The sequence below is a fragment of the Triticum dicoccoides genome, chromosome 6B (assembly GCF_002162155.2).
Source record: "Triticum dicoccoides isolate Atlit2015 ecotype Zavitan chromosome 6B, WEW_v2.0, whole genome shotgun sequence".
Classification (NCBI taxonomy): domain Eukaryota; kingdom Viridiplantae; phylum Streptophyta; class Magnoliopsida; order Poales; family Poaceae; genus Triticum; species Triticum dicoccoides.
In genome coordinates, this window is record NC_041391.1 from 6,319,556 (window position 1) to 6,332,065 (window position 12,510).

General features: G+C 41.1%; 2 protein-coding genes across 2 annotated transcripts; both read left to right on the plus strand.

Moving 5' to 3' along the window:
• Positions 1-986: 986 nt before the first annotated feature.
• On the plus strand, positions 987-1,951 carry LOC119326078 (thiosulfate sulfurtransferase 16, chloroplastic-like). The gene is made up of 2 exons (XM_037599779.1): positions 987-1,388; positions 1,484-1,951. Exons 1-2 carry the CDS (start codon positions 1,083-1,085, stop codon positions 1,574-1,576), a joined length of 399 nt encoding a protein of 132 aa, XP_037455676.1. The 5' UTR covers positions 987-1,082; the 3' UTR covers positions 1,577-1,951.
• Positions 1,952-8,919: 6,968 nt separating this feature from the next.
• Positions 8,920-9,828, plus strand: LOC119323823 (thiosulfate sulfurtransferase 18-like). The gene is made up of 2 exons (XM_037597531.1): positions 8,920-9,330; positions 9,495-9,828. The coding sequence occupies exons 1-2, from the start codon at positions 9,016-9,018 to the stop codon at positions 9,567-9,569; spliced, it is 390 nt and encodes a 129-aa protein (XP_037453428.1). The 5' UTR covers positions 8,920-9,015; the 3' UTR covers positions 9,570-9,828.
• Positions 9,829-12,510: the final 2,682 nt, after the last annotated feature.

Here is a 12,510-nt window from a genome sequence, read left to right on the forward strand (position 1 = left end):
ATTATACTCCCTTGATTCTATGGATAATGATACATATTGGGTATTTGCACATTCGTCGAAATAAAGTTGGCAACCAAAGCATTGGATAACTATTCTATTAAAAAAGAGATAAAAGGGAATATGTACCGTATGTGCAAGGCATGGTGAAATGAAATGGCCATGAATAGGATAAGGGGACGAGGAGGAGGAGGAGGAACCCCCACCGGTGCAATCCTTTTCATCCCCTCCATGATTGAATTGTTTGCTCCCTCCGATGGAAAGGAACCGTTGTGTCGTTGTTGATAAACAGGATCCTTTGGCACCACCTATCAGTGGACTACGTGGAGCACACTAGACAAGGAGATAATTCAACTGATCTGAGCATTTTTTTTATTGTCACTCTGGCGTGTCGCCGCGTCATCGAAATCGGGACCACTTGTCCTCTTCTCTACCAAACATATATACATATTCTTGCATCTGTAGACAACTGCCAGATCAGCTCGCTGGCTATATTTTCGTACTCCCTCCATTTCTAAATGTAAGTTTTTATAGAGATTACAAGAAGGACTACATGCAGACGTATATAGACATATTATAGAGTGTAGATTCACTCATTTTGCTTCGTATATAGTTTCTTTAATGTTTAGAAAGACTTATATTTAGGAACGGGGGAGTATCAATAATAACCATGTGGCCACTTGCCACAAAACCTTAAAAAATAAGGTGCCAAAGGATAACGTATATTTAGGAACCGGGGATTCTTATAATGTCAATGTTTAGAAAGACTTATATTTAGGAACGGGGGATTCTTATACACCTTGTCATTTCATAGAAAACAAATACAGCAATAACGTATGTAGTTGACATTTCCATATATGCAATTTATGTAAGGTAGGCAACTTTAGGCTATCCTGAAGTGATGGATGCGGCTACCCGTTTGTGATATGTTCGACCGCTGCCGTGGCATAATCTTCTTCTATAAATATAAATAACACCAGTAGGTAACACCTATCTTTCCATCAGTCAATCCACTCCACAGCCTCCGGATACCACCACACAAGGAACCAAAGGGGCCTTCTTCCCCGCTGCTCAATCCCCCATAGATGGGATCCCTGCGAAGCAGCATGAGCGCAGCGGTGGAGAGCGTGGACGCAGAGGTGGCGTGCGGGCTGCTGGCCTTGGAGCAGTACGGGTACGTGGACGTGCGGATGTGGGAGGACTTCGAAAAGGGCCACGTTGCGGGTGCACGCAACGTGCCCTACTACCTCTCCGTCACTCCCCATGGCAAAGAGCGCAACCCGGACTTCGTCGATCAGGTTGCGGCACTCCACTCCAAGGAGGACCGGTTCATTGTTGGCTGCCGCTCTGGGGTCCGGTCCAGGCTCGCCACGACAGACCTCGTTGCTGCTGTAAGTCCCGTCATGAATGGTTGATTTTTTGTACTGTTCTTACTAAGATCATCATCTTTGATTGAGATCTGGATTCGTTTTGGTTCTCGGTGCAGGGGTTCGCAAACGTGAAGAACCTGGAAGGTGGTTACCTTTCCTTGCTCAAGAGCACCAGTTACCCGCAGCCGCAAACAGCGAGCCTCCAATGATCCATCAATTGATTCTTTGGAGTTTGGAAAGTTTGTTAGTGACCTGTTTGTGTACTACTATGTATCTATCATCCTTCGTCTTAACAAGAAGAAGCAAGTCCTTCAGCTGAGGCGGGCAGCTGGGATTGAATTAATTTCAAAGGGAAAACAAAGCAGCATTATGTATGTAGGCAGTGTGTGTCTGCCTTCTTCACACGCGGTTAGCCGCATCTATCACTTTCTCATCTCGACGATAGTGTCTCCCTCTCCTCATTCGTGTAGGTCCTATCTACTTCTTCTTCTTCAAGTGAAAAATATGTTTCTTCCTATTCAGTTCAATGCACAGGTAGGGTACACATATAAATATGTTTCTGCGATGAGGTAGATACTTTTCCATAAGATGGACTAACCTCCTAAATAATTTTAAGGTTATTAATGCATGGCATTAACAAGTGGCCATGTGGAATCGAGGTTAATTAATTACTCCCATCATCACATAATACAGTGTGCATTGTTTTCTAAGGGCAATTCCAATGACCTGCATCAAGCAAGACACATCAAACGTCCGCAAACACGTATGAATGTGCCTACGGACAACGGATGTGTGTGTGTGTGTTGGGGGGGCGGGGGGCATCCAACCCGGTGCACTACATGCCCACCCCTTTTCCCATGGAGAGAGGAGAGAGGAGAGAGAAGGGAGGACGAGGAAAGACTAGGTTTGTGGTGGGCTCCAAGGCTTGTCCGTGGAGTGTCCATACTGCCATAAACCACTTAGTTATTTGGTACCAGTTTGTGGGATTTTGGATATTTGTTCATGTCCACAGACCTTTGATGTACCCTATTGGATAGTAAAAAAGTGTCCCAACTGTCAAGTTCGGACATTTAGAAGCAACCCCGTGTAACCCATTGGAGATTTCCTAAGAAGTTGAACTTCGTAAGTTTTGACTAAGTTCATAGAGAAAATTGTCTATATCTACAATATCAATTATATACCATATGTAAAAAAAATTATGTTGAATCTAATTGTATTGGTTTTATGTTTTAAATATTAATATTTTTTCCTATAAACTTGGTCAAAGTCTACAAATTTGATTTTGAAAAAATATATCCAGCACACACTATATTTTGTGACAAAGGATATGAACAATGCTATAGTTATAAACTCTTCCCTGATTTTTTCCATCTCCATAAGCATATGATTTTCGGATGGCCTGCATGTGTGGGGTCGGAAAAATCATACTCCCGCCATCTAGGTGCATACGGGATCCAGAGAGCTGCATTGCAACCTAGGTGCGTGAAGATTGGATGGAGGATATTCGGATGGCCTGCTTTGAAAATTGGGAGGAGCCAACCATCATGTTGGTGTTCCATGCCGTTAATTCTTAAAGAGCAACATGCAAATCCTATTTAATGCACCAGCCAATGAAAAAAGGACTTAATTGCAAAAAAAACACATTTACGGCTAGGTTTGCGGAAAACCATCAAATCGTTAATGCGTTGCAAAAGTCACCGTGTTCCCAATAAATTTCTTACAGAAAGCATTGATCGCTCGCTTTACCCCGTTTAATCGTGTTTCCGACAGCATGGGTCCAATTGTAAGGTGCTGACTTGGCAAAGAGTTGTGAAACACACCCCTAGATATAAAACAAAAATACCCACCCACGCGCCATCGCAAAATGCAAAATGAAAATTGATAATCACGGGAATGAGGAGCTTCTTTCATGCATGGTGATTCGTATATTTGAAATACTAAATTTTCATTAGACGCCCTAGTACGTATGTAGTAGTACAGGCCAGCTGACCATGGTCGAGAAGTTGTACACCTGTAGATGTATGATAAGTTGTTCAGATTGCCATGACAATGACGTGGCAACACGCTTGGCACAGCCGGCTCACATATTGCTAAAATAATGGCACTATTCTCTGCCGACTGTGTGCCATGCACGCAGGCTAGAAGTTCCTGTTGCTCGACAATGAACCAGCACTTTAATTATGAAGATTAATGATATAAGACTTAGTATGCAATACTTATGACGCATCTAGATATGCTTTAGAATAACTGTTTAACTCATCGAGCAATCAAGGAAGACATTATACTCCCTTAGTTTCCCGATGGGTTTCTAAATTTGCCCAACAATACATATAAAACTATGAAGATAAACAATACCGATCAATACCAATACATTCAAGGCGCGCTTGGATTGGGTGTATCTGAATACACCGGTATTTAATTTTACAGGTGTAATTTACCGGGCCAGTAGTGATTTTCGGCCGGAAGCGACACGACGGTCGGAGAGTGTATTGTTTACAGGTGTATCGCTAAGCAAAACGATATTCCAAGCGCGCCCTCACCCTTAAATATATTTTCATAATGTATAGTTGATATTTCTCTTCTATATATTTGAGCAAACTTCGAAATAATTTATTTTTCAACTAAATTTTTATTTCACATATTTGAGGATAGAGGGAAGCAAACGATTGGCACCGGTGGTTCCTCCTCCTTGTCCTCATATATATCCTCCCATCGGCGCTTCAACTGTGCATGCATATATAGTTAAATAAAACTGTGCATACATATACAATATGTCCTCCTATATCAAAGAATTAATCGATAACTTCGTGGACAGGCCTCTCTTGCTTAGAGGCTCACATCAACTCGATATACATACATCAACTATTTTTCCGAACCACGCAGGAGAATTATGTTGGAGTAATCCAAACCAGTATTATACATGATGGAAAGCGTGGTTGTAGTTTTGTTGAATTTGGCAAGTACGTGCTAGTTATACATGTGGGAGGTTCTAGTGCTGGTCTGGTTAGGTACAAGTGTGATCAAGCTTGTCGGTGATTACTTTAGGAAAGCTTAGCTTAGGTAGGTTTGAAGTTTCCTTGTGCTAGTTTGTATGTGCTCGGGTGGTCTAGTACAAGTCAGTTTTGTAAGTCCTAGCTGCCCTTATATAGGTTTGTAACCAAGAAAATTATGAGAATAAAGAGAAATTAGGGGTCCGATATGTACCCTTGGCCATAGTTTTTTGCATAGTTTGACTATAAGTTTGTAAACGCACCCCAGCAATTGGTATTGGAGCGTGGTCCAAGACATGAAGCCATGCTTTCCCGGGGAAGGCGGCCCCTCTTAGCTCCTCGTGGTGCCAAATAGTCGTTGGATGGTACAGTGATGTGGAGAAGGCAATGAAATTGTCGTCAGCGCGACCGTCGTTGAGTGGCGCATGGAGGAGAGGTAAAGTTCTGAATGTCGTCAAGATGTGGACGTGAGTCCACAGTACAAAACAAACAAAAGATAAACTGCGCTAGCATGTACATGATTATTATTGTGCATACAGTCTGGTAATTTTGGTAAAATACATGCCTAGTAGTTTTCCTACAACAACAATGGTTATTTGTATAGAATATTGCTGGTAACTATGCATCCTACAACATCCATGGTAATTTGTATAGAACTATCCTGGCAACTATGATTTGATTGATCTTATCCATGCATGAGAATTCAGATTGGGGGAAATTGCAGGGATGCATGCCTGATGGCTATCATTCACAAAAGTGCCTGATAACACCAATACAAGACCATGATTATGTACTACCAATAGTGAATTCAATCATTTTGCATAAGAAGCATGATCCTTACAAGTTTTGGTAGACTAGGACAGGTCATTTTCCCACATATATTAACTAATAGCTTTGGTGGAACGTACATTGTAAATTTGCTAGAAACAATTTGCTAACATTGAGATAAATTAACTAAGAGATGAGAATTAACATAGGGAAAATTAAAGGTGCATGCCAACTAGCTATGATACAAGTCCCAGGTAAATCTAATACTGCGACCATGGTATTTGGTACAGAATGTGTACTGTTTGGGAAATTTTATCAAGAAAGTGTACACCTTATTGCAGCAAGACGGTATAACAAAAATGAATGCAGTAAAAATCATCTAGTCAATTTGGTACACTGTTTAGAAAAGTAAGGAGGGTGTGATGTGGATTTTGTTTTCAAAATCCACCGAAAAAACTAAAATCGCCACAAAACTCCATCCCAGAATCTCGAAAAAAAGCATTCATCACTCGCTCACCCATAGAGATCACATAACTATATTCTCAAGCACATGTTTGAACACATTGGATGTAAGGCCCTATTTTGCCGGATTGAGCCCCACCAGCCCTCCCACCTCGCCGTATTGTTCAACCAAAAATTCACATGAGCGAACGTTCACCAATACGACTGCGCCATATGTCTCAAAACGAATCACATAGGATGTCATGTGAGGATCCCACCCCCTATCAAAATCCCTATGACCCCACTCTTTCACATGTCATCACACCAAAACACAAGGGGCAATGAGGAGCAACGCCGAAAATAATGGAGGATGCATCGGGGAAGGGGGAAAGGGCCACTCACCTGCGATTTGACACGCTACACCGCAAAGACATCAAAGACAGGCAGAAACTACATGCCAATTCCACCGTCAATGAGAGCGGAGGGGAACAAGGATGGGGTAGAGGGAGCACGATTTCCAAAATCGAGAACTTACACCTGCCATCCCCAAATGAATGCGAGGGGAGTAGTTTGTCGTAGTGTCGACGTAAATGTGAGGGGGCGGGAGCAGAACACATGACAAAATAACTGTGAGGTGGACCTTAGAAACCCTCAGACCCACCATTCATCTATGAAAATGGTCGATCAAACTATCAACGACGCGCTAACAGCCACGCATGGCCACCAACCCCTCGTCGCCCTGCAAGAATCACATGCACGGCAACAGCCAGTGACAAACGCGGCCGCCCGATGCACATCGGATGACAAACTATGAGTTTAAATTTGTCCCAATATTTGGAATGCTCATGAGTTAACAATTTCATCAAATACTACATGGGCAGCCAAAATTTCCAGATATTTTGATGCGACACCGCCTTCGGAGAAGAGGGTTTACAAGGGGAGGTCTGATCTTCACGACTTAGGATCGATAATGGATGGAGATAACTAGTTGCAAGCAGCCGAAAAACAGAAAATAAGGGGTTTTGACCCGACGAGGAGGATGCTCGCCGAAGCCTGCAATCCGAACATCTGCCGATCCACAACCAGCAATACTATCCCACACAACCACACTCAATCGTGGAGCACGGGATAGGTGTAATCCGCAAGGGAAACCACACACTCTAACCCACACAACACGATCTAGTCGTGGATCACAAATTAGGAGCAATTTCTCAAGGAATCACGGGAATATGGATAAAAAGACCTCTCATCTCAGGATGAGTCTATGTCTTTGCTCTTTGATAGAAATGGCAAAAAGTCCCAAGCGAAGGGTAGAGCTAGTCTATTTATAATAGGGACACCCCCCCTAGATAGTTGTGAAAGCAAACTAGCTTCTAGAACTAGGTTAGGTGTAAAAACGAACCAGGTTTGTTTGACTAAATGCACTTCAAGACTTAATGAGGTAGCTTCTAAAAATCTGTCGTCGGAGGTGGTTGGCAGTTCCCAACCAAACATTGTTCACTGGGGTCGAACAATGTTTCCTTCAATAGAAAACTCGAGTTCTAGGAACCTTTCACAAGTTGGGATATTGAAACTCGTCCAAAACATTGTTCCGATTCTGACAATATTGCACCTAAAACATTGTTTCTTGGCCATAAAACATTGTTTTGCACATACTGAAATTTGTTTGGCCTTCTTCAATATTGCACCTAAGTTCAACCGACAACAAAGGAGATGAAAATGCAGCCACGTGTTCAAGATTATAGTATAAACTTAAGTTAACGTTCACCTGGCAATGTGTTTGTTTGACATGAAATATTATGATTTCTACTTTGATGACCAAAGATGTATAAATGGTTGTCATGTCCTCATCACCCTCCCTCTCTTGAAATGGAGTCGTCCTCGACTCTAACAGGTCAATGGTTGTCATGTCCTCATCATCCTCCCGCTCTTGAGAAGGAGTCATCCTTGACTGTAGCTGGTGATCGCACAAAAAAAGCTTGGCTAGTACGGAGAAGCAATGCAAAAAATTTATCAAATGCATAATTTTAGCTTTCACCTTTGTGCACTTCAAATATTCGGTTCGACTTAGCAACTCCTTCCAGCTAACATTTCCATGGAGTCGAAACTTGTAATCAGGCACATCCATGTTCATGTCATATTTTTTGAGATAAATTATACAAAACAGATCACGTTCAACAATCCAAAACTGGAATTGTTTCGAGAATTTGGTTGTATGTCCAAAAATCTTCTTTTGTGGAACTAAGACAATAATTTGATTAATAAACAAATAATTAAGTTATAAATCTATTTTTTTAGAGGACATCAAGAGAATATGTGCAAGGCGTGGGAGGACTGAAATGTCCATGGATAGGATAAGCAGACAAGTAGGAGGAGCCCCCACCGAGGCAATCCTTTTCATGTCCACCATAATAGAATTGTTTGCCCCCTCCGATGGAATGAGACACCACGCGTTGGGTCGTTTTCAGGCAACATATCTTATCAGCTCGCTTATCGGGAGCGTACGTGGCGCACACTAGATTCAACTTTGGTTATTCGTGTCTCCCGGCCGTGTCGCCGCATCTTCATCATGGTAAAGTGGACTTTTCCTCCGTCTCCTAGTCTTACCAGTCTTACCTAACAATAACAATGAGCTGGCCAATCAATCAATAATAGCCGGCTAGAATAAACCTCGAGCTTTGGCATCACCATTCACACGCAAGCACACATGAGCTCCAATTAATAATAAGAGGGTGCAAAGGGAGATTCTTACTACAAGTTTTGTTATTTATTTCACACGAAATAAATATAGTATGTATGTATCCGAAGCTCACATGAGCTCGGACGAATAGTAAAAAATACAAAAAAAATGAAAAAAAAATCCTTTTTTTTGTCTGAAACTTTGACAAATGTTTCCATAGCTTGCAAGATTTTATCACCAGATGACATTCGTTTAAAATGTGGCAAAAAAACGATGCTCCAAATGTGTTTGAGAATAACATTTTGGATAATCGATTTTGTTTTTTACGATATTTTCCACGAATGTCATATGGTGATGAAATTTTGAAAGCTATATAAACTTTTGTCAAAGTTTCACAAAAAAAATTCAGAATTCTCTAAATTTTTTAATTCTTTTCTATTTTATTGTTCAGCCGAGCTCATTTGAGTTTGAGATCAGAACAGCTGTGTCCGTATGACATTTCCATATATAACTTGCTCCTGCATCGAAACAAGATAGGATCGACACAGTGGAGACGAATGAGAATGAGGCGACTTTATACAATGAGAAAGTGATGGATGCGGCTACCCGGACGTGAAGGTATCAACCGCTGCCTCCTCTCCTATAAATAAACACCCCCATAGGTACCACCTATCTTTCCATCAACCAATCCACTCCACAGCCCCCCGGAGCCAAACACACCAACACGCCCCCCTATCTTCTTCTTTCCTGCTCAAATCCTCCATCCACCATGGGCTCCATGAGAAGCAGCGGCAGTGGTGCGGCGGTGCCAGTAGAGAGTGTGGACCCGGAGGTGGCGTGCACACTGCTGGCCTCGGAGCAGTACGGGTATGTGGACGTGCGCATGTGGGAGGACTTCGAGAAGGGCCACGTCACCGGCGCACGCAACGTACCGTACTACCTCTCCGTCACCCCTCACGGCAAGGAGCGCAACCCTCACTTTGTCGACCAGGTCGCCGCGCTCCACTCCAAGGAGGACCGGTTCCTCGTCGGCTGCCGCTCCGGGGTGCGGTCAAGGCTCGCCACCGCAGAACTCGTGGCTGCAGTAAGTACTAAGGAGTGTTGGTTTCTTGCGAATTAGTCCCCCCGTCCCACAATATATTATCATTTTTTTAAGCTAAAATAGGTTGAAAAACAATCTTATATTTTGGGATGGAGGGAGTAATTTATTGATTCGTCGACCTGCTGTTGACCGGTTTGATGGTGCAGGGCTTTACGAATGTGAAGAATCTCGAGGGCGGCTACCTCTCCTTGCTCAAGAGTGCAAGCTACCCTGACAACTAGCCACTACTGATTCTTCAGTTCCATATCTAGAATAAATACTATGATGTTTATCCATTTTCGTATGAAGAAGAAGACGATGACGCGTGAGAAGGAATTAATTTCGAAGTAAAAAGAAAGCCCCATGCATGTCTGCATTATATGCATCATGAGTTTTTAACTCGGACTTTGGACAAACAAATAGTACTACTACCTGAGTTCTGATTTTCCCTTTCATGAATGTATCATGCCAAAAGGAAAGTAAAATATGTTTTCTTCTTCACTTCTGGAAAATGACAACTACTACCTTCGTCTCGGTGAGTAAGTCATTCGCGTAGTTCTAGGTTGACGATTTAACTATCTAAATATGTATTATATGTGACAAAAATATATATTTAGAAACTACATCCTTGTAGAAATCTAGTGATATACTTTTCATGACATATAACACATATTTAATTGCTCAAATCGATGACCTAGAACTACGTAAATGACTTATTCACCTAGACGGAGGTAGTACGTAACCTCCTAAATAACTTTACCTAAATGATAAGTGCCACACGTCAGGTGCGTGGCACCCCCGCCCTGACGTTTTTCAATGACAATTCCAATCACACAAGGATGTTAATTTCTAATGACACACGGCAAATTTCTGTCAAAAATAAACTGAAACACAAATGTTGCCATGTGTAGCAACTAAAGTTACCGTCAAAACTTGCCATCGAAAACGTTCAGAGTTTCCATGTGCTCGTACATGACGTTCGGTACTTATTAGTGTCCTAATTTTAAAGTTTATTAGTGCATGACGTTGACCAAGCGATCATGTGCTAGCGATGTTAGTTAAGTATCATGCACCGTTTTAATTCAAAAAAAAAAGTATCATGCACCGTAATCGGACAACTGCATGCGATGTGTATGGTCGAAAAAATCGCACATAGTAATATGCATGTGAACAAGTAGTATACGTTGGGTAAGAGCAGGATGTGGACAAATGCTCCAGGTCCAGACCCGCCGGCTCACCAATAAATTATTCCAAAGCCTTGTGTGCGCCACGCATGTAGACAATATCCGTTTGCTCGACAGTAGTGGCAGAGCATGACGAAAACAAAAAGGGGGAATTAACACCATATCAGAAATACGATATGCATGAAAAAGGCTACAAATCGTAGAGTAGAAAGGGGTAATTAGATGACCAATACCATGTCATCAGCTCACACAATTGACCATGTCATTATATGGGAACACATAATATGGCACACATATCTTATTCAAAAGTGGAACAATTGAAACAAAAATGACAAGTTCATACATACCTGGGTATTGTGCTCCAGAAAAGGAACCAGATTTAACAAATTCCCCATCCCCTTTTCTTTTCAAAAATGACAGCACCGTCTGTTGTTTTTCTCCTTTGCTACCTAAATAAAAAAATTATAACACGATTAATTAATGGGTGGGCACTACTGGGGTTCTATTTCGACATCAAAATATCAGTCAATAAACTTATGCGCTTTCACTAATCAGAAAAATAGGACAACTTGGGTGCTTCACTAATCAGAAAAATAGAACGTAGTTACTGAGCATACCTAACCAAAACCAAGGGTCTAAGCGTGAGGGCGACCACTTGACGAGGGAACGGCGGCTCTACCGGCACTGCCATCATGGATGTGTCATATGCGGGTGACATGGTTCCACACGCGGAGAAGCCAGAGGAGCCTCAGGTGCCTACATGCAGCCTACCGGCATGGAGGCTGGGTGTGCCGGTGTGAGTCGTGGGTGTGACATATTGTTAGAAGGGGATGGAGGTCCCTAAGAAGCGGTCGAAATTAGGATAAGTTATCACATTGCCCGTAGCTACCGCGGACACTTTGTCGCGGATGGACACATGGTCGAGGCGGTCGTGCTCTCATAATCGCTCTATCTTTTGATGGCTGGCGCTGACCGACGAGAATGCATAGTAAATTTTGATTTTCACTTTTGGAAGTGGGACACAGGAGCTATACCTTGCATCAAGCGAGATGGTAGTTTCTCTTGCTCCGAGTTGTACAATAACGAGCCGATTAGAGGGGAAAAAAGGGCACGCATGCGAATTGATTCCTAGATCTCTTCCTTCGTTGCACTTGTAGCCAGTAAGCCATCACTCAATTTGTGTTAAATATGTAAGCCGTGAACTACTTGAAGTAAAGAAAACCACATTTCCACTTCTTTCCCTTGTTTTTTGTTTTTCACCGATTTTCTTCATTTCTTTCTCTTTTTTGCTGTTTTATTTTATTTTTTCTTGGGTTTTCTTTGTTTATTTCTTTGTTTTTAACATTTTCTCTTTTCTTTAATTTTTCTTCGGTATTGTTTGTTTTTTCTTGTTTTTCATCTGTTTTGCTTTTGTTTTCCCCTCAGGGTTTCTTTGGTTTTCTATATACATTTTAGGTATATATAAAATACACTTTTCTAATACATATTTAACAATTTTTTGAATACATGGCCAACATCCTTCCTACGCACATTTTTTAACATTTTTCAAATTCTTGATTAACATTTCAATAAAAGATTAACATTTTTTTATATATGGCAACATTTTTTATATTTTTATATTATGAATTATTATCTTTCCAATAAAATATTAACATTTTTAACACATGGTAATAAAGATTCTATGCACATTTAACATTTTAAAAATACTTGATTAACAATTTCGAAATGCATGATTAACATTGTTATATACATCATCTAAAAATTAAATCATTTTTAATACATGGTCAAGATTTTTCCTATACATATGTACCATTTTTAAAATGCTTGATTATCATATTTTAATTACATGTTCAACTTTTTTTAAATGCTTGATTAAGATTTGTTTAAATACATGATCAATTTTTTCATCATTTTTATACATTGGTCAACAGTTTTTCTAGAGTCATTTAACATTTTCAAATGCTTCATTAACATTTTCAAATACTTGTTCAACATTTTA